Consider the following 26,420-nt stretch of genomic DNA (forward strand, 5'->3'; position numbering starts at 1 on the left):
TACAGCCCTGAATGTGCTTGTAGCACGTTGCTGGTAGGTCAGGTATGCTTCTCTCCATGTCAGATTCCTTATAGACCTTCCAGTGTCAGAGATCAGTGTTGCCTGGTCATGCTTCTGCAGCAGGGTTTCCAGATAAGCACCTGCTTAATGGCAAGAGCAGTGTCACCATACAAAATAGACCCAAAATTCATCCCTTCCTGTCCCTCTATGACCACCCAGATATCTCTGGATTTGGTGCTTCTGTTTTTTTAAAAAAACACAGTGCTTTGCCTTTCTTCCCTCTACAAGTCACTGACAAAACATTATCCTGAAAATAATCTCAGAAGTGGGCTACTTTCAAATTACAGCAAATAACCTTGGAGCATCTATGTCAGTTGTATGACACTGTCTCTCTGATGTCATTCTTAATTAGTAATCCTGATTTAATTTCCATATCTGTGATTCCTGACGTCTTGTAAAAAAAATTAAAAAAGGTTGGGGGAAGCTCCAGGTCTGTCTTGTTGGGGAGCTGTGCCTGGGCAGAGACCAGCACTGTGACTTGTGCTGTTGACAGTGGAGAACAGCCAGACGTGTGTACATCATCCTCCAACAGCCATGAGCCACTGTCAGGCTTTTCCACTGACCTATGATTTCAGTCATCGCAGAGCATCATCTGTGCACTTCTTTTTGCCTATTTGTTCATGCAAAGCTTGCCCAGAGGCACTCTTAAATAGTCTGGGATGTGATCTGATTTGTCTTTAGGGTACGTTGAGCTTGTAAAGCTCATTTTAGTTTTCCACAGCTTTTGGATGAGATCAGAGCACCAGAAAGTGTTGTTTGCCTTTGTCCAGACGTCTTGAAACAGGGAAGATTTAAATCAATGAGAAGCTGTTAAGCCAGTCAGTTTGAAAGATTACCGTTCTTCTAAAGCTCTCTATGCTTTACCACCAGAATTTTCCTAATGCCCTTTTTCTTAGGAAAAGGTCTGACTCAATGGCAATTTTTATTAGGATCCCTTTTAAAATTAGTTATACAGTTTTTGTATTACATCCAACACACAGTTCATGTGTTCAAAGTTTCTAAAATACGATCTTGTCTGCTAAAGTAGCAGTTAGAAAACAATGACATTTACATTACGCGTGTGAGAGATTAGAATGAGCTAATTAAATTGACCTTTAAATCTCTCCACCCTCTTGGAGACTGGGGCTAATCCTTGGCCTCCCACTGTGGAGATAAAAATTCATGCTGTGAACATTTTAAGCAAAGTGGGCAGAGAAGAAGAGCCTCACCAGCAGTTTGTCTTTGAAGAGGGGAGCAATGCTTTGCCAGTTATAAATATAGCTTGCAGTTATGATGTGAGATGGGGGACAAGTTCTTCCTGTACTTCAGTGGCTTTGCTCCGTGTGTTTTCTTCACAAAAATAGTTTCAATTAGATAAAATAGCTCCAAACAAGCTTAACTTGTTACTCTTAGAAATATTCAAAGCTTTTCTGGAAATTAGCTTAGTTTTGTTGATATCTGACATTGTGTCATATCATTATTGTTATTGAATTACAATAGGTTGCTATTTTTATTGACCAATGTGTAAGGTAAAAATAAACTTCCAATTGATAGATTTAGTTGGCATCTAAGGACTCTTGAGGATTCTTCTTACAAACTATTTGCTGTGATATTTTGTGTCCTGGACTTTTAAAATGCAAATTATTGCAGAGCTTTATAATAAAAAACAAAAAAAAAAAAAAAAAAAAAAAAAAAAAAAACAAAAAAAAAATGGATAATTAAATAACAGTCAAAATTTAATTGTCAACAAGCAATTGACATTTCATGTAGTGAAATCTTGCAGAGGATGCAAAATCCATTCAAATGTTGAAGCAGAATAAAGTCAAAGATTTTGTATAAAACCCACTTTGATCACCTGGCATTCTGAGCCTGTCCAAATGAGATCCTGTTAATATGGTGAGATGAATACTTATATGATTAAAAAAAGGAGTGCAGAACTACAGAGATGAGGGCTTTGTTCAGGGAGGTGGTAGCTCTGAGAAGGAACAAGAGGTCAAAGAGGATGGGAATTTAGCACTAGGGGGACCTTCAGAGTAGGAGTAACTGCACCCTAGGGTGGATAAATTAGAAGGCATAAAAAGAAGATCCAGAAGAGTTCTAACTTCTTTTTGATATCTGTTTGTTTTATACCTGAAGCTAATACTATATATAGTTTTGATGCTAGCAGTCTTTAAAAAAGGAAGTTTAAATTTGGATGTAGAAAAAAATACCAGAAAAGTGTCAAAGGAATTTAAGGACATAGAAAATGCCATTTGGTTGGGAGTGACAGAGTCTGACCTGCTGCACTTGCAAAATTAGAGTTAAGAAGTAAATACTGTGTGAATATCTTTAGGTACTTAGGAATAAATATGAATGACCAGAGAGGAAAATAATTAAAATTCAGAATTAAACTCACCTTTCCAACAACACAAATAGCTAAATACTAGAAAAAGTGTTGTAGTGGATCTTGGTGTTTTGAAGATAGAAAAAATCAGGACTGCCTTTCTGGAACTTACCTAATCCAAAAGTAGAGATTGGAGTTCAGTTTAGGAAGTGCTGGGTGAAATAAAATAGTTTCTGATGGAAGCAGTTCTGTTGGATTCTAGTTCATGAAATTTTGTTGAGATCTCCAGAAGAAGCTCCTGTGAATGTCAAAGAACTGTAGATCAGGTCCTAAAAACACCTGTGGAAAAAACCTTTTTCCTTACCTGTTAGATGTTTGTTGTAGGGAATAAAACTCTGTGCAGAATGCTGAGGGTTTGGGAAAGAAGAGAGAGTGAGTCTATAGTAAAATTAAACAACCTTTTAGGTAATTTGCCGAACAATATCCTGGTTTTGGGTGAAATGATGACATGTAATTTTGGTGTGCTCATTAACTTTTTTTTCTCAAGAATTCTCTGGGAAGCTAAGTGCTAGTAAATGGTGTAGCTTTCATTAATTTATATTTAAAGCTTTTTTTTTACTTTTATTATTTTATTAGAAATTAATTGTGTGTATGGGACAAATTCTTTGTGATTTGTAGCTTCTCAGCACTGAAGATGAAATGAATATTTCTAGTTGCCTGCTAGTCGATGCAGTATGGATGTTTTGGTTTTTTTAATATATTCATTTATGTAAGGGCACTTAAGCTTCCAGACAGGGACTTGTCAGAGGGAAACTATTTGAGAAAGAGAGGAATGTATGGAGAAATTTATCTAGTAGAGGTATCTGTGAGTTTGGCATGTTAAATGTGTCTCAGTTGTATAAGTAATTACACAAGTAATTTAGGTCTTTAAATGACCTCATGAAAGTATTCACACTTTAAAAGTACAAAACCTTTTCTTTCTCCTGAGACCAAAAACCAGCAGGCACAAGATTAAAACTTCACAAATGAGAAGTGGATGGGGAATTGGCACACTCGGAGCAGGAGACTTGCAGGGAGTTGCTAAGTGAAGCTGTTAAGTGGAACAGGGTATGCCTGGCTGACAGATGTTTTAATTGTGCCAGAGATCCAAGGCACACCATGGAAGAGTTGGAGAAGGCTGGGAAAATCTGAAGGGTACAGGGTAGTCTGACCCTTACTACTTTGAATTTTGAGCTCGCTAATGCTATTGTATAATTAGCTGATTTTTATTAACTTAATGGGGCTAATACCTCCAATGTTGTACAGCTAGAGACATGCTCTGCTGGCTCCTGGCACAGTAGGGAGGAGCTGTGTCCTAGCAAAGTGATGGTACAATGGGTTGTTACGGCATCAAACCTGTGTCTCTTGGAGGGTAAGAGTTGGGCATTTTTTGTGTCTCTTCATTTTTTGAAGGATATCCTCCCTGTTCTGGCTTTGTGGCTCATAGATCTGTCTGTGCTAAGTGAGGAGTGGCTCATTTCCCATCTGTTCATATTCCACTTAGACTTCCCCTAATTAAGAAGCAGAGCCAGAGGGAATTCAATCTGGTATTTGCCATGATCTCTCTCTCTCTGGGTCTCTCCTTTCCCCCTCCCTCAACCCCATTTATATTTTCCTTTTGGAAAAGGGAGTTGCTTGTGTTTCATTATTTATTTCCTCCCTAGTCCACTAGAGATGCCTCACTTAAGGAGACATTTCTGCCAGGGACCCCAGTGGGTCTCTCTTAGCTGAATTTCCTCCAGGATTCAAGCAGAGGAAAGGGCCTACAGCTTGCTCTCTTTAGGCAGGTTCAATCAACTTTGCTTCCAAGGAATTTGTGCACAGATGTCTACAGTGCAACTTATCTTTCTTACTTTTCATACAAGTCATCACTGAAATTTATCTGTGTGTTCTGGCAAAAGCTGTCTGGATCCCAGAAGCTACCATTTGTATCTCAAAACTGCATTCAACAGTAAGAGGAGAGTCTATACAATGTGACCAATAGTTGTCTGAACAACAGGGCAGTACAACACAAATAAATGTGTTTTTAGTCTGTCTAATGAGCACGACTGAGTAACTTTCTTATTATTGTCTGCCTTAAGATCTTAAAAACTTGCACAAGATAACCCCAGAGTAAGTTAAAATTGTTAACTTATCTTGATATATATGAAGTCTAACTTAAAAGTGAAATTTGATACCACATGTGGTGTTTCTAATATTTCTTACTAGTTGTAGGTTTTCTAATATCTGTGCTTCAAAGTGGCTTAAGTATAGGACCTTCTTGGCCATTTAGTGTCTTAAAAGAAACATTTTCTAATGAGGAATCTCTTCAATTCCAAAACATGTACTGTTAACTTAGTTAATATTAGTGTTGTTAATGTTTGTAGTGTTAATGTTAGTATTTGGCTCAATGAAATGCCTGAACAGTCTGAGTCCAACAGGTAAGTTAGCTTCACCTACATCAAAAGGGAAAAATCCTAGTAGATTTTAAAAGCCATAGAGTTTCCTCTTTGAGGACCCTAAAATCTCCTCGTTTGATCCTTTCAGTGAAGCTGTTTCTTGATCTTACTTGTTAATGATGATTTGCCAGTGAAGCCAATTCTTGTTATCCCTCTAGTTAAAGATTCAGTCTTATCATCACCAGGCAACAGTAGATGTGTTTTACTGAAGACTGATTTCTATCTATAAACAAGTATAACTAGTATAGTTGAGAGATGGGTTTTTTTGCAAGGTACCTGGAAGGTTTACTTGAGAAGGAATTTGAACTTTTCTCTATTCACAGAAGGGAGAATTAGCCATTGCAAATAGAATCATCTACTGACAAAACTCAGCTATGTATTTACCAACATAAGAAAGTGGCAATTACTAGTAATCTGCACAATATGATATAATTAAATTTCTTTTTTCTGCTTTTTAAACCACACTTATTTAACAAACTTGGGCAAGTATCAAAAGAAAACACAGAAAATAGTAATATTAAATGTCTTCTATGTTCTATGTGCTTTTAAAGTTACAAGTAACTGCATTCTGTACCTGAAAAGTGCATTGTATTGAGAGAGCTATCACAAGAGTGGGGAGTTAATAAAAATAAAGCCTCAAAGACTTTAATTTAATTAAAGGTTTAAGTAGAGGTTGTTTTTTATTTAAACATGTTTAATGTTTAAACATTTGCTCTTAATTTATTAGTAGTCAAAGTATTTTAGAGAGGGCACTTGGGTTATCTGTGCATGTATGGAAAGATGCTGCTTAGCATGAAGTTGGTTGGTTTATTCTGACAAATTAATATGCATGTGGTAAAATGATAGCTATGTGCATTCTTAATTAATCTTGATATAGATAATGACTAATAAAATAACCACCTACTAAAAAATAAATGCATCACTATCTGTAACCCATTAAAGCATTAATAAAAAGTAAAGTGCAGCTAAATAATTATCCAGAGATGTATTTTCTTGTTAGCAACATTTTTGGTATGATAGTTGTATTTGCAAATTGATTTTCATTATAGTTAGCAATCAGGCAGAATAAATTTTCATTAGGGGAAGAAAAAGCTACTGCTGGAAAAACAGGGATCTGTTTAGATGAAGGCAACCTCAGGCCATTTCCTCTTGTCCTTTTGCTTATTACCTGGGAGAAGAGACTGACTCCCACCTGGCTGCACCCTCCTTCCAGGCAGTTGTAGAGAGTGATAATGTCACCCCGAGCCTCTTTTTCTTCAGCTAAACATCCCCAGCTCCCTCAGCTTCTCCTCATCAGATTTGTGCTCCAGACCCTTCCCCAGCTCCATTGTGCTCTCCCCAGCACCTCAATGCCTTTCTTGTAGTGAGGGGCACAGAACTGAACCCAGAATTCAAGGTGTGGCCTCACCAGTGCTGAGTGAGGATGATCAGGGGGATGTTCTCTGCCCTGGTCCTGCTGCCAGTCCATTGCTGAGCCAGGCCAGGATGCCATTGGCCTCTTGGCCACCTGGGCACTCTGTGGCTCATGTTCAGCTGCTGTTGAGCAGCACCCCCAGCACCTTTCCCTCCAGGCATCTTTGCAGCCACTCTGCCCCAGGCTGTAGCTGCAGGGGTTGTTGTGAGCAAGGGCAGGAGCAGGCCCAGGCACTCGGCCTTGTTGGACCTCAGAGCTCTGGGCTCTCCCCATCAGTGCAGCCTGTGCAGATGCCCCTGCAGAGCCTTCCTGCCCTCCAGCAGCTCAACACTGCCACCCAGCTCGCTGTGTCTGCAGGCTGCCTGAGGGTGCCCTGGATCCCCTCATGTGGGTCATTGATAAAGACATTGAACAGAGCTGTGCCAGCACTGAGCCCTGGGCAGCGCTGCTGGCTGCAATTCCATTCACCAGCAGCCTCTGGGCCCGGCCGTGCCAACAGCTTCACACCCATGCAACGGAGCCCCAGCCAAGCCATGAGCAGCCAGTTCCTGCAGGAGATGCTGTGGGCAGTGGTGGCCAAGGCTTTCCTGAAGTCCAGGTAGGCACATCCACAGCCTTTCACCCATCCACTAAGTGGTCATCTTATCACAGAAAAGGAGACCAGGTCAGGCAAGCAGGACCTGCCTTTCACAAACCTGTGCTGCCTGGGCCTGATCCCCTGGCTGTCCTGTGTGTGCTGTGTGATGGCACTCAAGAGGATCTGCTCCATGACCTTCCCTGGCACCAAGGTCAGACTGACAGACCTGTACTTCCCTAGATCTTTCTTCTGGATCTTCTTGTAGGTGTGCATCACATTTTCTAATGTCCAGTCAACTAGCATCTCTTTTATACCAAGTACAACTCAGGCCTGTGTTTCACTCAAATATGAAAATCTATTCATGAAGGATATTAAAATACACCTCAAGAGTACTTGAAACCTTGAGTTCATGTACTTCACATTTTCCTTCTTCTCCTCCTTCAGATGTTTAGTGGCTGACCAGCCAATACCCTCTTTTGCAGCTTTTTATAGCTAAACAACTCAAGTCTCCTGCCAGGTTAATTGCTTTCAAGGTTTATATTATATGGATTATAGTCCGAAGACTAGAGTTCTGTGGGAAAAATACATTCAAAATACTGTGGTTACTGCTTTATTGCAATAGTTAACCTCAGAATAATGTACTCTTTTCTGCTGGGAACAATAACAAGTAATTACTCAGTAGCCTTTATTATTACTAACTGAATTATAGCTGAATATCTTAGCAGTAGTTTAATTCATTACATACACTAATGGTTACCCATATGTTCACTTCTTTTTAAAATTAAAAATAATCATTACATTACGTTATATTTTCAATTTGTGATGAAGGCAACTGAATTTGTACTTCTTTTTTGATCTTAACTTTTATTATCGGCTCTTCATCTTGAACTATTAAATATAGGCCTGGAAACAAAACTAATTTCTGACTGTAGAGCACAAAGAGTTTCTACCACTACCTCCACAATTCAATTTGAAAATTAATGGAGTGCTGGTATCAAGTGTAGCATTAAGAAAATTTAATCAGTTTATAATACTTGTTTCCTTGAATAGACTTCAATGCATTAAAACTTTTCAGTAATGGAGTGGTGGGAAATCAATTTCAACAGAAAAAAATCTGAAAACATGCAAAGACTGCTGTAATACTTGAATTCTCTATGATCTCAATACTGTGTGAGGTGATGGTGTATCAGGACATATATTTGTTAAAACTGACTGTCCAAAAGCCAGTGTAGAGAAGGAACTGCAATGCCTGCAGTGGTGTCCCTAAAGCTCTCTTCTGATTAGTCTAGAAAAAATGTTGATTTATAAACCTTAAAGAAGCACCCACATCCTTTCATTCATTACTGAGTAGAGAGGATAATAGAGAAAGATGTCACTTTTTATCATAGACATCAGTAATTACTCTGGTTCATTGTACAAGCCTAGAAATATATAGAAAGAGGTGCAAAAGATTTATTTCTCCTACAGTCATAATTAAGGTTTTCATTCTAATAAGCCCTTGTAGAGCTGTGTGCTTTTACGTGATTTACTGTTATTCCCACTACTCATGAGTATTTCTGTTGAACCTAGGTAACCTTGTGGGAAAATGGTTTTATTTCATGTTAAATTGATTTCAGAAAGCACCCCACAGTTGGGATAAATTAAACAATGCTTGAAAGCCTATTGAAATCAATGAATCTCCAAAATACAGAGACATAATTGTATGTGTTCAAGTGTCTTCTTAAACTGGGGCCTATGGTTACCCTAATTTCTTGGTTGAGGTTTTTACTTTATAGTAATTACTGACCTTCTGTTGCAGGGCTTGAACCTGCATGTCCAGCTCCTGCTGAAGTCCATAGAGCATGTAAACAGATTTACCAATGGTTAAAACCTCCAAGTAAAACAGAAGTCCTACAAACATAAGGTTGTGTGGGTTTTGGTACCTGAATGTGGTAGATGGAGTATATGGTAATAACTCTCTCAGAGCATCATTGTTCTTCTAGTGCAAATCTGTTTTGTGACTTAGTTCATGGTCACAACATGAACCACACAAACATTCATTCTGTAACTTGGAGCTGAACTTTTGCTGTTTAGGAATCTGCAATGTATGCATTTATATATAGCATTTTATTTAAATTATATTTGAAAGTAAAATGGCTTTTCACCTAGCAGGGAGAACATTATGCTATGTGAACGTGGAAAGAAGGGAGGTATATTTCAATTTAACAAGAGCTGTTTGTGCAGCATGTTACAATGAGGAAGCATAGCAGGAGCTGGGGTTTTCTGCTACCAGTAGGGATATACCAGATGGTTACTGCAAGTTTGTTTCATAAACATAGAAGTGTTCCAGTAGTCTATCATTAACTTGTTTAATCTTTTCAGAGTATGTTCGTATTTATGGAAATACACAAGGGGTCCAAAACATCGTTGTTTTCTCATTGCTGTGTTGCTGCTGTTACTACTTTTTTTTTTAGTGCAATTCAAGTGTATAACAATTGGCATATGTTCTTATTGGTAAAGAAAGATGTTTCCAGGCAAAAAGTTGTTATATTTCTTCTAATTTTGGGGGGGTTGTTTTTATAAGTATAAAGAAATCTAACCTAGATACTATTTATTCTCTGAAAAAAGCAGAAGGCTTCGCTTTCTTCTGTTGAAGCACCAGTAATTTTAAACTTCACTCTAAAAATAGTCCTTAATCTCTCTTCTAAATGCTGTACAGTCATTAACTAATTTTCTCCTCTTGAGACAGTATGGAGGTAGGTTTATTCTACAAAAGGGGGTATTGTACAATGTTATTTGCCTAACTCTAGATATGAAATCATTGAAATAGCTCTGGTACTAGAACTCAGAAATGTAACTGTGATCTTGGTTATGTACCAGATGACACTGTCTCAAGAACAAATCCCACTAAGTGTTAAGTGAAACTATAACTATGGATGAATCATCTCTTTATAATTATTGTGGTGTAATGCAGTATTCCTTCTGGATTTTAATTACTGTATGTTTTCTTCCCCAAAGCTGATAATATATGTCTACCAATGTCCAATAAATTCTTATTAAATGTTGAGGATGGGTTTTGAACCACTGATGAGCAATACCTTCCTCCTCAAACATGCTTTTCTTCTCAGAATATTTTTGAATTGTTTTCTCAAGATAATGTAGTCTGTGAATACGTGCTTTTCAGAATTCAGCTTGGTGCAGATGTATTGAAAAATATTTTAAAATAAGTGTAAATTGTTTATATGTGCTCTAAATAAAAGTTACGTACTCCTGTCTGACTTGATGCTTTTTTTGTTTTAAATCAATTGACAGAATTCATTGACAAGAAGTGCACCCCTTGCCAATGATTCCCAAGCACGCAGTGGTGCCCGCTTTCATACATCTTACGACAAAAGATATATCATCAAAACTATAACAAGTGAAGATGTAGCAGAAATGCACAACATACTCAAGAAGTACCATCAGGTAATAAATTAACTCTACCAAGGTGTGGGATGTCTTCTTAAATATTAGAATGCTGATCTTTTTTAGAGGCTTAAAAGATTTAAATTAATAATTATGGGAAAAGTCACTTCAGACTTTTTCCCTTTTGTATCAGCAATTTACTGTATGTCCGTAATTCACGAGGATGGACTTTTCTAAATACCTGCATTAGCATTTGATAAAAAAGAAATGTCTACATTATAGAGGTAACTTGGAGGCTGTAAGCTCCTTTGCCTTACTAAAAAGGTGGTCTTTCTTTTGGCTGGTGGACTCCCAGGCTTGAAGGTATTTTATTCTGGGCTTGCTTGAAGATGTCTGTGTATGAGTGCTGCAGGTGACCTTCTCTTTCTGATCTGGTTAGTGAATGTTCTGTGTTTTGCAACAGATTTCAAATATTACAGTTGTATTATATAGGAAATTAAAAATTGGATATGATTAAAATTGGTTTTGATAAAAATGTGAATTTTCATACACAGCTGTAAAGTTAAAAGTGAGCAGCAGAGATCCCTCCAGTCAGCCTTGATAGCTGCCATACTGTGCTGGTGCATAGTTTGTGTGGCTGGCACAGAGGGGAGCAGAACCTGGGAATTACAAAAGGCTTTAATAAAATCACTGCTAGTTTTCTTAGCCCTACATCTATTTGAATAAGTTCTAAAGCTACAGAAGTCAGAAAAGCCTCTAAAAGATCACCTAAAATATGCTATGCAATAGGAAGGTTTTTTTGTCCCTATTTCTATCTTCCTTCTTCTTTCTGTGGGTTGGAACTCCACGTAAAGACTTCAGGACATTCGGGATTGGGCTTTTTTATTGTTGTTTAGGTAGTTTATTTTTTGTTGTGCAATATTCTTCTTTGTAGTAGTTTCTTTTTTTAGTACATTACTTTTGTAAAACTGGTTTTAACTTCTGAGGTGGGAAGCTAAAGCATTCTTTCTGGTACTTGGAACTGAAGATATTGCCAGCCATCTTTGTAAACCTCAAAGGGAGACCTCTGAAGTCCTTCCAAGTCCAGAGTAACTTGGGAAGCCTTCAGGATGTTAGATGTGAACTCTTTTCTCTCTTCCTGTGGTGTTCCTCTGTTTAAACAACACGTAGGACCATCGTATGTTTGTTTTAATGTGAATAAATATTACTATTAGAAATTTTCTTGAGACATTCTCCTAATGAGAGTTTTACCACAAAAAAAAATTAAACCTAATTTAAATCTAAATGTATTTTGGGGGTTATTTATATGTGAGTTTTCCAACTTACTATTTTAGTTTTCATCTGAAAGGATTTGATCTGTGAAACTGTACAGCAGAATTAAAGTTTTAGTCTGTTTCATATTTGGCATTAGAAGCTAGTATTAATGATACAGATTTTGAGACTTAATCCAGCTGAAAAGTTATTTTGTTTTTCCAAACAGTAACTTTGCTTTTCAAGAGTATCAATGAAGACAGTGGTAACATTAATGAATTTAATAATTTTAATCTTTTTCATTAATGCTTTCCAACATCAGGGTTCATATTAGGCTAGGTTACAAGGAATAATTATCTGAAATTTATCTCTACCAGGCACCTAAGGTCACTTTATACTAGTAAATCTTTCATATAAAATAGCTCTCTCTGATGCCTCCAAGAGATTCATAAAGATACAACTTGTATTTCTTTTTGTCTCAGAACTTGAAAGCACTGTACAAAACTAAATACAGAAGCACTCAAGTGCAAAGTAAATTAAAGACAGTTTAATAATTGGATTTTTTAATTAAAATAAATTCATTTCAGGATCTTCAGCAATGTACTGAACAAGATCTAAATTAAATCCACTAGCTCTAATGACAGCTGACACAGTGTCCTCTGTGCTGCTGCTGAAAGTTGAATGCTTGGGATCACTAGATACAGCAGCTTGTTCTCCCATTTCTCTAGATGTTTTTCAGGTATGCAAAGGTTATCTTCACTTGCTTTTCAAAGTCTAGCAAACCCATTGTCCTGGTGGAAAGGTGTTATTATTCCCTTGACCAAGTTGTCCCACACGGTTTGGCCTTCTGCTAGCAAGCAGTGCAATCAACGCCAGATACCATCCACCGGCGCTTGAGCTCATTAGTGGTGCCTGTTGTGGTTTTCATTTGGGCCAGCTTATTGTCTCCCAGATAATTCTGGGCAAGAATAAAAGGTGTTAATTCAGATGAGTTAATATTCCTACTTAGGAGTTTGAATGTAAGCAACCTTTTTTTTAGAGGGGAGCTTAATAACTGAGATGTGAGTTATTCCATTCCAGCTGGAACTGATGCCTGTGGACACTCCAAGACCTGTCTGTTTCACTGGTGTGGATGTAACTGTATGTTTCTGTAGTAGGCACAGTTGCAATAGCATAAGACTTTTCAGATGCTGTCCTGGTACTCTTGTAGAAATCTTTGTCAATAAAACAAGTTCTCGTGAGTTCAGTTTTCTTTTGGCATACTCTTTCTGCCAATAGAGGAATTGTCAAGTTCCCTCTATTGATTTTCATACCTTACTGTCCAGTATCTTTTTTGATTGTTAATAATTGTACACTAGAGTGCCAAATATGGGAATTTTAGGGAGAAGTCTGCTAGTTAGCTTTTCTCCAGTTTCAGTTCTCTGATTGTCAGCAGCACTCACCACATACGTGAAAATTCCTGGCCGAGCTGTGTTTCACAGCCCGACTGGGATTGGGAATGGTTTGGAACTTTTAGTGGCATGCCCCTATAACAAACCCTGTGCCAGTCTGCCCTGAGAGCAGAGCTGTGTTTGAAAGATTCAGCCTTCTGAGAAAGGGAGTGTATATACCCAATTAGGTAGTACAGGAATCATCCTGGAAAGGACAGCCTTTTTCAGGTGCATGAAGTCTAGGGAATTTTAGGCCTTTTCTCCCTTGTTCCCCCAAAGGAGCTGAAGCTACATCATCTGTCCATTAAGAACTGTGTCTTGTAAACCATTGTTGCACCCTCTTTCAAGTGCCTAAGAAGGCAATAATTGTCCTCCATTTCTTCTGACATAAGTATGAATGAAATTGATGCCATTTATGACAGACAATCTCTTTCAGGTTTTGTTTTCTCCCCTCTGCAAATTCATTCCAGGTTCCTTTCCCTGTTTGAAACTCTGAATGAGTTTCATTTAAACCATAATATTTACTCACCTGTTTCCTTATTAAGGCTAATAGCACAAGGCTGATAGAATCATTCTAGACCTTGAAAGCACGTCTGTCTTTGCTTAAGGACCAAACAAGCCCTGTCAAATATTCTCCATGACTGCTTGAACTGCTTAACAATAAATACCAGGGGAGACACCATCTTGAAACAAAGAATGCTTGAGAGGGAGCCATCACAAGGAAGAAGTGTGAGACTCCATGTGTCCTTCATTCACCAAAACAGTTTTGATCTTGGTATTTGTAAAAAAGCTGTTGTTTTCCTTGCACCTTTTTGAATTACAGAGCTACCAATGAGGCATCTGGGAGTTTATGTGGTTGGCAGAGAAATATAGCACAGCAGCTTTTCCCATGAACCTCCAAAATCTAATTCCAGGTATCAGTTACTTTTTTGGAAAGTCACCAAAGGGTTAGATACAAACATGTACACTGCCATTGGCAGACAGAAATGAAGGTTATTTTATCAGTAACTGGACATCATGGAAATGTATAGTTCACAAGCCCATGCAGTTCTGTTTGTCCTTCCTCTCTCCATCTGTCTGAAGGTGTAATAACCTGTCTGTTCTTTGGAGCTCAGAGGAGCTCAGGTTCTAAGTACACAGTCTGTATGTGTAGGAGTTTACAAAAGGAGCAAGAGTAGTTCATAGCCTGTAGACACTTGTAAGCTTAAAAATCCCAAATCTAGAGTGGTGTTTTTAAATCATCAAAGATTCCAAGCCCAGGGCTACCTGCTAGAAATGTGTAAATAACTGAAAGTGAACTGGGCTTGAAGGAGTGTTAGGAGAAGTTATAGAAACAGCATGTATGTGTACATATGGTGATTCCAACTTAAAATTGTTGAATTGTAAATAATCTTGACAATTGTAAATTATACTTGCTATTCAAAATCATGAGTTTTCAAAAATCGTGGGCTTCCAAAATCATTTACCCTATGATGCCTTTTTTTAAGTGGCAGTCAGGCCCACAACCTCAGACAGATGGTGAACACTTCAGTCTAAACACTGACACATTCTGTCAACTCATCAGATGAGTCTGACACTTTTAGTATTGAGTAGAAACACTAGAGATAATTATTTTCTTTTCCAAAGTTAAAAGAAAAAAAAAACCAAAACACTGAGCAAAACAAACCATTAAGCAAACAGGAGGAATTATACTTTTCACCATGTTTAAAGAGCAAAGTGTCCTATGTTTTATGACAAGACTATTAAAGATCATCATGCATGGATCAGCCTTCTATCTATGTTTGGAAGACAAAACAGCCTAGAGCTAGGTTTTGAAGTGTTAGGGTAAATAAAATATATGGCCTGCTAGGTTCTTATGCTGTGACTGGCCATTCTAGCCAGTTTCTAACTACTGTCATAATTTTTGGTACATAGTTTGAAATACTGCTTTTAGGCACATGTATTGTTAAATTTGCAATCAGTTTGGACTGCTTGTATTATTGGTGTATTGTCAGTTATGATTAGAGCTCCTCTCACCACTCTTCAGTGTTACTCAGCTGAATGTCATTTACTTATCAAATGCGGTAGAACCATTAATATGCTCAAATGGGTCAGACTTTCAAGTATTAGGGAAACTACTGCTGTATGGGCTCATAGATGTAGTTGGGACCTTTAAAATTGTGCAAGTTAATCAAGCATGTTTATATTCAACAGTATTTGAGAGCAAAATCAAATATTCATTGGAAATACCTCCAAATCTAGTGCAATCATGTTTTAAACAGCCTCCTAACCTCGAGAACATGGACCAGAAAAATAGATTTAAAACCTACTGCTACCTTTGGCATTGTTAAGGAAGAGTCCAGCATAGTCATCTGTGATAAGTGTGTTGTCAGAATTTCACCCTGTGTTTAAGGAATGGGTAATACCCTCCTTCCTCCTAAAGAGAAGCTTTCTATTTCATCATATATTCAAGTTAGGTTTATGTATTTTTTTATATATTGTCCTGTGCAAAAAGTTAATGAATTTATATAAAATATGTATTGTAGATATTACTGTATTTGTAGATATTTTCTAAAGTACAAATGTTATTTTCAAGGGCAGAAATCAGTAACAGTTGAGTAAAATTCTGAAGGCAGATTTTATAGTATCTGAAATGTCAGAATCAAGACATTCTGCCCTTTCCAGTGACATTAACTTGCTTTAAATCTTAAATTGGTGTAAAAGAGGAGTCCTTTGCTCTTTGAGAACAGATGATGGGCAGGTTAGAAATTTTTAAAAATAAAATAAAGCAATTTTAATGTCTCTTTCAAACACTTTATTTCTTTTTCATTAAAATTACTTCAGAAGGGATGACTTCTCATTGCTTACACCCAAGTAACTTTAGTAAAGAAAAGAGAAGCCATCTCAGAGCAGGTGAACAGGAGAGAGTTGTTAGCATACAAGCCTTCCAGCATAAAGCTCCTAAAACGGACCTGAGTGCTGGTCCCTTTTAGGTTTTCTTTAGGCAGCTGTCCCTGCTGAAGGCACAGTTCTCTTCCCTGCACAGGTAATTGTATGCAGAACTGACACCTATTGCACTGCCTGTTTGTCTCCCTGGCAACCAGCAGAAATAGTGGTGAAGGAGAGGGACTGCCCATTTACCAGACACAGCAAACAGTGCAGCCATGAGGAAGTGAATGGGAAGAAAGGAAAGAATAGAATGAGCAAAAAAGAGGAAATAACAGACATAAACAGACAGAAATAAAAGACAAAACAAAAGCAGGAAAATACTACCTTAGCTGCTGGATGGGAAAAATATTAAAGAAAGAAGAAAGCAAATTAAAGGGAGGAAAATGTAGGCAATGAGGTGAAAACGGGAGAAATTGCACCAGTAACAGTGTTCAGGGCTATACAGGAATCAAGGAACAGCAGCAGATTGTTGTGTGGAATGTAGGAGAAAAATTAAAATCATAAATAGATAAATATTGAAATAGATAAACATTATAGCAGGTTGAAAACATTTTTTTCAAACAATTGATGGCAACATAGACTGGAGAATAGCCCAGAAAAGAAAGTGGGGAGTGGGTGCCTAGGAATTTGCACTGGTGTAGATGGGCTTGTCAAGCTGGTAGGTTGCTGAATCAGAGCTACATTAAAGTTTGTGTCATCCTCCCTCCACATCAGTACCTGCACAGGTTATCAGTGGCTTCCTCCCAACCCCCATCTCTGCTTTTGCTGTGTGAGTTTCACTCATATGTATCACAAAAAAGGAAAAAGGTAAAAAGGCAAAGCAAGGCAGTATAATGTAATGTTATTTAAACACAGATGTGAATGAAGAAAGATGTAATGGTGTCCTTGACTCTGTATGTCCTCAGATAGTAGGAGGTAAAGATTTCTGGGAGGTTTGCAAAGAAATGCAGTGGAAAAAGCCTTTCAGCAGTTCTGTGTGAGAATCCAGAGGCAGCACAGAACACAGCTTCTGCCCTGTGCTAAGATAACTGACTTAAAGCAGCTTTGATCTGAAAAAACAGGAGAGGCAGAAAAAGGAGACATGAGAATGTATGTGTTCTCATCAGTCTGTGTTTCACCTGCCCCCAACAGGCCCACTCTGCTTATAGGTGACCCTAAAAATGGGAAACTCACTAGGGTGGTTGTCAGATGGAATTGCAGAGGGCTGATATGCAAAGGGACCACACAGACTAGAATTGTAACAAAGAAAACCACATTGAAAGTCTTCCCTGAAAGACATTTCATAGGTAAATAACTACACAAAATGGCAGAATGATCTTGGCTGCACTGGCTCTGTTGAGGCCAGGGTTTCACCAGGCAGGTGTTTTCTATTGTTTTTTGTATATATAAGTTATTGATGTTGAGCACAGCACTTTTCAGAAGAGATCAATCCCCACAGTGAGTCAGCTGTAGCAGTATGAGGTATGATGTTCCTGGTAACAGATCTGCAGCCTAGATAATCACGTGTGCTGGTAACATTGAGATTACACTGCACTCAGAAGTAAAAATAACTGGCCATGTCTGAAACAATGTGAAGTGTAAGGCTGTGAATCACAAGGCTTATATATTAAAAACCTCTGTATTTATTGATTACTTCTTAAAATGAAATTATTTTCTTACATGGCTTATTTGAAGAAAACAGCTTTATATGCCTTGGAAATCTGTAACTTTCTGGTGTATGCTGTAATTTGGCTAATTAATCCTTGCAATGTATCACATAAGTACCCAATGCATAATATTCTGTGCAATTATTAGGGTACAGGAAAATGGCAATAAATCGAATATTTATAACTGAACAAGTTCTTAGTCTTTCTTGGGGGGAATGAGTCCACATGTCAGTGCTTGTACACAAAATAAAAAAAAAAATTAGTGAAGGATATTTCTGACTGCAAACAAGAGGATATAAAAGAACAAGTTGAGCACAAAAATTACTATCAATGTCTAGCCTGCACAATGTCTAAAATAATTTTAAATAATTACATAACTTGCTATTCAGTTTCTTTAGTGGAAGTATCCTGGTGACGTATAGACTTGTCACATAATTCTGCTGGAATATCAAATGCTTGTCTTAATCATGATACCAAAATTTGTGAAAATTATATATAAAGGGGTAACAGAGAATGAGCATGTTCTATATTTCTGAATTAATGTCTGCCAAATAGGGCTGTGAGAAATAGGAATACTGACTTTTCACACAGAATGAAGATAGATATAATTCAGGATTTAATCTGCACCAATATCAAATCATTCCACAGATGATCTCCAAGTGGAGGAGAAATGGTAGAAACAGAAATTTTATTCTGTGTTTTTCCAAAAAGAGCCAAAAGTAGTATAACTTCTTTGCCAATTAATGGTATGCATTATGTTATCTTATTATGTATCTGATACCTTACTAGCATTGCCATAGGGAAGCAAGAAGCTAGTTAGATTGGTAAAGTTTTATTCTTACTAAGGAATCTTGAAGCTGTATTTATACAAAAATTAATGGGAAATAGGCTCATAAAGAATTTCTTACTAATTTTCAACTTGAAGCATGGGGTTCAAGAGAGTTCAGAAATTTCCTTATTTGAAATGTGCTGCACAGCTGATAAAATGTGTCAATATGCTGATGTTACTTTACTGTGTTAATAATAATATTGTCCTCGTGCTGTGCACAAACATGAAAATTGTCTGAATTAACAAAAGGAAATTATGGGGTGTTTATTACAACACTCATTTTTAAAAAATTATTTTGTTGCTGCATATAGACTTGTAAATGTATTAGCTGAGTATTACAGTTTTATGTAGCAAGTCTGCTTAGTAAAATTGTTTTAATGTTCTTTTTAGAAAAAAATTAAAGGAGTGAAGGTCTTTTTCTTTCACTGAAATTTAGCAGTCCTGTTAAGCATGTACTGGCTTATTTTCTAGGCTCACTTTTTTTCCAGCTGTGAGTGGGAAACTTCAGGAAATCATTCCTAAAAAGCACCTTGAGGTGACTAAATTGCTACTTCCTTTATATCAAGATGGACAAATTGAAAATCTGCCAACCACAGTCACCAGTGCAAGTCCTGCTGGACTCCCACCCAAACAGATGACACGTTTTGCCTCCTCTGTGATGCAGATATGGGGGATTGATAGTTGCAAAGGTAGGAAGTTCTAGACCAACCTTGTAGATGCTGAAAGCAAGTGGCATTCCTCCCTCTTTCTTTTGTCTCCCCATCAGGATAAGAAATACTGTCACAGGAAACACTGAAATAATTTTAGAGGCTTTTCTTTCAATTGCAATGGCATGAGTGTCCACAGTCAGCAGCAAGTAGGAAACAACTGTGCAGTACCTGGTCTGCTTTGAGAGGGTCTCTTAGAAGTCTGGGAGAGCACAGCCATGTCCCTTTTTATCCAGAGGAGCAATACTAGCAGAGCTTCTCATGTCTTGTGTTCCGTGCTGGTAACACTGCCCTTTCAGAAGTCTTTGTTTGCACACTAAGATAATGAAACAACTGTGCTGGCAAAGAACAACCCCTAACTTACAAACAGGACTGAAGCAACTCTCACTAGTGGCCTTTTTGTCCTCATTACATAGTACAGAGCAGCTTGGGAGGGGGTTGTATACTGCTAACCAAGTACTTTATTGTATGATGTTGCAGCGGGTACGGTGTTCATGCTCTGGTAAGGGCATTGCCATTTTACAGAGGGGTACACTTGGCACCAGAAAGGTTAAAATTGGAGTGTTAGCAGTAGCTAGGGTTGAAGAACCAGATTAAGTGGCAGTACTGTGGCAGTCACAGCTGAGAGGAAGGGCACAGGGTTACTAGTCTGGTACTCAAGATGCCTAGCTGGCATTCCTTCACATGGCACAAACTCTCTGTATGATTTCAGGTAGAGGTTCTGCATCTCAGATGCCCATATGGAAAACTGGAACAATAGTATTCATTTTAATTCAAATTCTGTAGTTAAAAGCCATAAGATTAGGAATTGCTGGGTCTATTAAAGAGTTGAGTAGCTAGAAGTTCTGTGACACTAAATTCTTGTTGGAAGCTAGATTCATTTTCATCTTGTAGAACATAATCATCTTAAAATAGAAGTCAGTTAATAAATGTTTCTATAGGAACAGCCCTTCTTACATTCTATAAAGCTTTAAAAAAGCATTTACTTTTAGAATATATGCCAAGTACTTAACATTTATTAAAAAATAATCAATGCATTTATGCTAGTATGGATTAGTACTTTTATGATTGGATCTTTAGCAGAAAGGATGGTCAAAATAGGTTGTTATAACTGTTTTGTGATGTTGTTAACAGCCCTATGACACTGAAAATCCTCCAAACTGAGAATTTCAACTTAAAACTTCAGTATTTTTTAAATACAGAAATCCTCCCAGGTGCAAACTGATCGATCTTTGTGCACTGCTTATGACTGACCTTGCTTTTGTGGCCTTTTACTGCCAGACTTCCATTTGTGGTTTGGGGCATACAATCATACTCCTTTCCTAAGATTCTGATTTGTATTCACTGAGTCTCTGCAGCACCTTAAGATAATTTGCCTATTCATAGGCAGCTGGAGCTTAAAAGTGCTTTGCTGTTAAGTGGCACAACTACATTGGTGACTGTGTTCTGTGCTTTAGGGTTTGAACCTCCAGTACAGCTCCAGGGCAGGGAGAAAGCAGAGTTACACCCCAAAATGTGCCAGCAAGATTTAACAGGGCTCATAAGTCAGTCAAAATTGGGTTCAACTGACAGTCAACAATTTCTATATTTGTTGTTCATTTCCTTTGTTTCTTGCTGGACAGGATTGTTTTCAGGATTCTTAAGTCAGTTTTTATTTTGCCAGTTTAAAGGTCTGTCTGTGATATGTGCAGATTCCAGTATAAAGTTAGTGAGAAGAATTCCTTAAAATTAGCAGAGGAGCCTAAAATCGCAAAATCTCAGGGGTTTCAAGAGCTTTGTTACAGTATTTGCTACCAAATGCTACCTGCCTTTCTTAAACAAATGAAATTGCTTATTCAGTTGACTTGTTTTAAATTCTTCTAAAATCTGTGTTTCTAATAACTGGGTCACTTTGGCATAAAGGAACAGCAGCTTCAGAATGCAATTAATGTTTAAAAGCTGGCTGTTGGTTAGATTTTATGTTTCCTATGTGGGCCTTGGGTTTTTACATTTTCTCCAAGTTCCTGTTTGAGACTTGGTACTAAGAGAAAGAGGAAAGCTGGCAAGTCCTTTCTGTTTTGTATCATTGTGGCTTAACTTTTCCTTGGTTCCACAAAATATATGAGTGAATGTTTCTGAGTAGGATTAATATAGTATGGGCATTTTTGTTCTGGGAATAAAAATTCATCCTTCAATAGTTCTCATCATCAATGTGTGTCTGCTTTTTCTGCTTCCTCCAGTGGTCTTTATATTAGAACAATTACTTGTAAGGCAAGTGATTAGAAAAAAAAGGGACAGGTTGCAGGTGGCAAAATATTTCAAGGTTAATAGCCCATTTGTAATGGAGTATGGTGGCCTTAAGGAAATATAAGGATTCATAAATAAAAAAAACCAGGGAATTTGCACTTCCTCTATTGACCCCAAAATGCAACCACCACATAGGAGCTAACAGAAAGTTGGTGATAATAAATAATACCCCTTGCTGATGACAGCACCATGTGTGTTCATAAGCAAATACTGAGAATGGAGAAACATACAATTTAAATATGGTCTGGGAAAACACAGTATGGGTTACAGCAGTGTGATGTTAAAAAAATACTTGGGTTTTGACATAACTACCAAATATATGCTGTCTGCTTAGGTTTGCTTTTTGTGTTAACATAAAAGTTAAAAAGGTCTGTCCAATGGAGTCTCCTCTTTTTAGAAGACTGTGGAAGTTAAGAGCTATAAGTTCAGCAGTTTATGATTTTAATTTTTAGACATTAGCCTGAAAGCAGAATAACTTCCTCATGAGATGGTTTGTTTTTGCATAATTTTTGAAGGTTTGTCACCACACAAACATTCAGAAAAAAAATTTGTTTCTTGGTATTTTATATCTAAAATCTAAATATATATTTACGTAATATATGTCAATCCTAATTTTTGTTTTTCCTTTTCATTCTGCAGTTTATTGTGGAGTGTCATGGGAATACACTTCTTCCCCAGTTTTTGGGCATGTACCGGCTTACTGTGGATGGAGTTGAAGTATATATGGTTGTTACAAGGAATGTGTTCAGCCATCGTTTATCTGTTTATAGAAAATATGATTTAAAGGTGAGAAGTAACTGCTGATTAAATAACTGACAGAGTAGCTGAAAATCTTTACTGTAAATGTTAGATTATGCTGATGCTTGAATATTGCTCAGAATTTTAATTAATTTAAAATTGTGTCATGCAAGAGCCAGCATAACTTATTTCATTCTACACCTAGATTTAGCAAAACTAAAGGGTGGTTTTATAGACATTATAGAAATTTATCTGTTTTGTGCATTTTTAAGTGCAGCAATTTAGCCAGGTATGTTTGCTAAATGTTGCTAGTGTTTAAAGGTAAAACCCTTCACACTAGTACAATAATAATTCTGCTTCTTACAGGTTTTTATCAACATTATGGAAAGCCACAGTTGATACTGCAGAGGGCATTTATAAAACAACTAAATAATAATAAATAAATAATAATAAATAAATGCTGCTAACAAAGTACACCACTATGGCAAAAGCTTAATAATTTATCCAATATTAAAAAAAAAACTCAAGTGAAAAGGAGAAGAGTCTTTGAAAAACCAAAACATCTGCTTTTATCATAAGATCTGTTTTAGTTTTGTTTCAGAAGTTTTATCTGTCATTGTAATTTTGACAGTAGTTAGTATACAGGGCTTACAACAAATACCCAAAATGTAGTCTTAGTCTTTCTACCCAAGGGATGGTATTTTAATTTCCTCTGTAAAGTATCCCCTTAGAAACCTACTTCTTTCTAATACCTTTAATTTCTATGTGCTGAACCACTAAGTGCATCTGCAGGCTTGCTTTAAGATGTTCATTTATCATTCTGTATTAGGAGATTTGTAATGCTGTGTGATGGACCATCCTTTCCTACTGTCAAGTCTCCTTAGCAATTGCTTAGATAGTTGACTGAACTTGATTTATAAGAACTGATTTCCAGATTGTCAACAATTTACTTTCTGATATTCAGAAATATTGGCAGCAGTTGTTAGCAGAGAAAGTTTGTTTTTTTTAATTTGAGAGAACTGTGACTTAGAGCATCATAATATACAGATGCATTAAAAAGGGCATGAAAGCACAACAGGAAGAAAAAGTAATTATATACACTATGTTCTTAACATTGGTGTCAACAGCTATTTATGTTATTTACCTCTGTGAATGCTTCTGTAGTCTGTTCAGTTTGTCCAGCTGGACAGCACTGCTTTAACTTCTCATGCAATTCAAATTTAACATCAATATCATATTCCTCAAAACAAACTCCTTCACTGAACAGATTTATAGTGACACTGAATTTATTATAAATTACTTTTTCTTGTTATTCTTTGCTATGTCATCTGCAGTTGTAGATTCAGAGTCCTTTTTTGTACATGAATATTTTTGACACTAGTTTAGAACTCACTTTGTAGCAAAAGTCTTACCTCTGTAGATACAAGAAAAAAAGACCACAAATCAGCACAGGATTTCAAGGGGATTTTTTGGCCATGGATGCATTTTGTTAAAATTATTTCAATGTCATTTTTTTACCAAATGTCATTTTTGACATCCTCCCTAATTTTCACTATTGTGACTCTTTTTTCCTTTTCCTTCAGTTTGGTTTTCAGTTGATCTTTTTTCTGGCCTAATAATCTGTTGGAGCACAGGATACAATATAAAAGATGTCTCCTGAGTAAACTGAAATGTTAGGCTTTTACCAGGCTTTATTATCATTTAAGAATAATTCAATGAAGTCCTTGCTTCAGGGCCATACATAATAACTAAGAGATCCTGTCCCATATATCTTTTCTCTCCATCACATCTGAGTTTTCTAAGTTTCTTTCCATAAACAGAATAAAACATGCTATAAAAGGCTGTGGTTGGGGATCCTCACATTCTTTAAACTAGCAGGACTCCACTCCAGCATTTCTTTACACAATGCACACCCTTTAACAACCAGCAGAGCTAATTTACCCATCTTTCAATGCCCAGTTACCATATCTGTAGTTACTATTTCTTGCAATGCTGTTACGTGATAAACACGTGCTGGGTATTTAAAAGTGTGTTCTGCTCCAAGAAATTTTTAAGGAAATTATATACAGTCTTCTTTTTTGTCAGCTCCAGGTTATTTAGAAAGCACCATATTGCTCACTAATTTTAATCTAAAAACTAAATTTAAAAAGAAAATCCAAAGTGTCTTTGGCAAGCACTGTAAAGTCCTGTGAATCCACAGTTGATCTCTTCTCTTCTTTTTACTCCATGTTGCTGTGAGATGCTTTGTTCTTGTTTGTACTTGATGATCTTTTAAATACTTTTGTGTTTAGATTGTGTGACATCCTTTTCAAATGTGTGTTACAAATGTCCAGACAGTTATACAGAATAGGCTAGTCCATACCCATACAGCTAAATTGGCACCAAAAAAAAGTTGAAAAGTCTGCCAAGCAAACTGAACTTCCAGCATGATACACTCAAAATGAGGATGACAGATGAGGAAAAGCTCCAAGAATTAGGAGGACAATAGAAGTAGAGCATTTGAGGATGTAATCCATCTTTCTTCTCTCATGATGCATCTTCTTCATATGATTGCAGCAGTTCAGCAGTCCTGGACATTCTACCTACCATATCACCTTTCTCAAGTTCAAAAGGATACAGTTCATCCTCTTTTTGACCTGTTGTAACATTTTCAAATTAGTTTCTGACATATGCACATTTTTAGATCCATTTTTTCTGTTTCAGGGCTCTACTGTGGCTCGAGAAGCCAGTGACAAAGAAAAGGTATGGTGCATTTCTGTTTCTTTTTCAATTAATTAACCTTCTAGCCAGACTCAGAACAAACATAACCAGTGCTGTTCTGACCCTTTCCTTTTTTTCTGCCATATTCTTCCCTCTTGAGTTCTACCTTATCCCTCTTTTATCTGTCCTCTATTTCCTGCAGACCTTTGAATATTGGTTTGCAAAGGTGTTGTAATTTCAGAGGTAAGTGAGCCAATCCTCTACCTCCTCCTTTTCCTTTTCTCTTCTCTTAGTTTCTTCAGGGCCTGCCCTGTGCTAGGAAAACATCAGAACTTTGTTCCCTTCTCTCCTTCTTCATCTTCTTTCTCTTCCTATTTAATATTGAGAATTTATGAATACTCCATGTCAAGTAATGGAATTATGTAATGAGACACCACCTCTAAACTGAGTGCAAGGATGAACCAAACCTTGAATTATGAGAACCCTTGGGTATGTAAAGCTCATACAAATGAGCAAGTGACTGACAGACTTAGATGCACATGTAGCTGTAATGAGAGACAGTCTCCCTCAAATTCTGGGTTGAAACTTTGCTCTAAACAGAAATAGATTGCTTTATTTTTCTCCACCTCCAACTTCAGTTCTTTTGGAAAATTTAATGTTATCAGTTTTTCTTTGTGATTTTAGCAAAATAGCCAGATGGCATTTTAGGAGAGGTTTCTCTGGAGATTCTACAGATAATTGGAAGTGTAGCATAGTCTCCATCATCTGAGACTTTTTAGATTTCAAATTTGGGCAAGGTCTAACAACCCATGGCCTTTGTTGTCTTAATTTGTCCAAGCACATTCCTCCTGAATTAGCATGAGCTCATTCAAGAGTTCTCTTAAGAGACTTCATTTTCTGTTGTCCCCAAATGCCATTCAGATCATTTGTTTTTCTCCTAAGCAGTAGTTGTGCCATACCTGCCTCTCTGAGGCTTCTACAGTTCACAGAACTGCACTAAAGGAGTGAAGGACATGCAGTAGCTGTCAGTTGTCACTGCATGAAAAACTCTGTGCAGGTTTTTCCACCTTTCCTAAGGCATGATGGAACACTTAAAATTCTTCTGAGCATTAGGCAGTACCACAGCCCCACCTGCAAGCTGCTGTTACCATTGCCAGCCATAGCTCTCTTCTGCTGTACCAGGCCCTCAAGATCATGTCTTGAATGGTCTCTTTTCTTTCTTTTGTCATCTGTTTTTGTTCTTGTTTAGTGGCAACTGTAGTGTTTTAAATGTGCAGGGAGTAACCCTTCAGTGTCTTAGAAACAATACCTCATATCATTGAAAACCTCTGCTGTACTATTAAAATAATCTGATAGAACGGATGAGGACAAGTTATTTGGATGAGACTGCTTTAGGTTGCAACATAAATGCTTGGAATAGTAACATAAAAATTTAAAAATATTATGTATGGTCACTATACAGGATCTGATACTATACAGATGTTTAGCAGAGTAGTTTTGAGCAATTTCTGGAATATGCCTCATAATAATAAATAGATCAATAATAGTACATGTATATTGTAGTTAATACATTGAGCGAGAACATTAAAGAAACAGTGCCTTAATTTTGCTCCTGTGTAAGTTCATGGCAGAATTACTATTGAATTTGCTATAGATAAATTGAAACAAATTTGTGTTGTTTTATATAATTG

The 26,420-nt window shown here is 37.1% G+C and overlaps 1 protein-coding gene across 2 annotated transcripts in view; it reads left to right on the forward strand.

Annotated features, from left to right (window-relative positions):
* The window catches only part of PIP4K2A (phosphatidylinositol-5-phosphate 4-kinase type 2 alpha), a 107,744-nt gene that overhangs the window by 64,462 nt on the left and 16,862 nt on the right, over positions 1-26,420 (forward strand). The window contains exons 4-6 of one of the 2 annotated variants that reach the window (XM_054636599.2): positions 10,122-10,274; positions 21,931-22,077; positions 24,733-24,771. In XM_054636599.2, the coding sequence (XP_054492574.1) occupies positions 10,122-10,274; positions 21,931-22,077; positions 24,733-24,771 (339 nt within the window). The remainder of the gene's footprint in view (positions 1-10,121; positions 10,275-21,930; positions 22,078-24,732; positions 24,772-26,420) is intronic. The other variant, XM_077174047.1, reaches the window with a different exon arrangement.

This window comes from Agelaius phoeniceus, chromosome 1, assembly GCF_051311805.1.
Source record: "Agelaius phoeniceus isolate bAgePho1 chromosome 1, bAgePho1.hap1, whole genome shotgun sequence".
NCBI lineage: Eukaryota > Metazoa > Chordata > Aves > Passeriformes > Icteridae > Agelaius > Agelaius phoeniceus.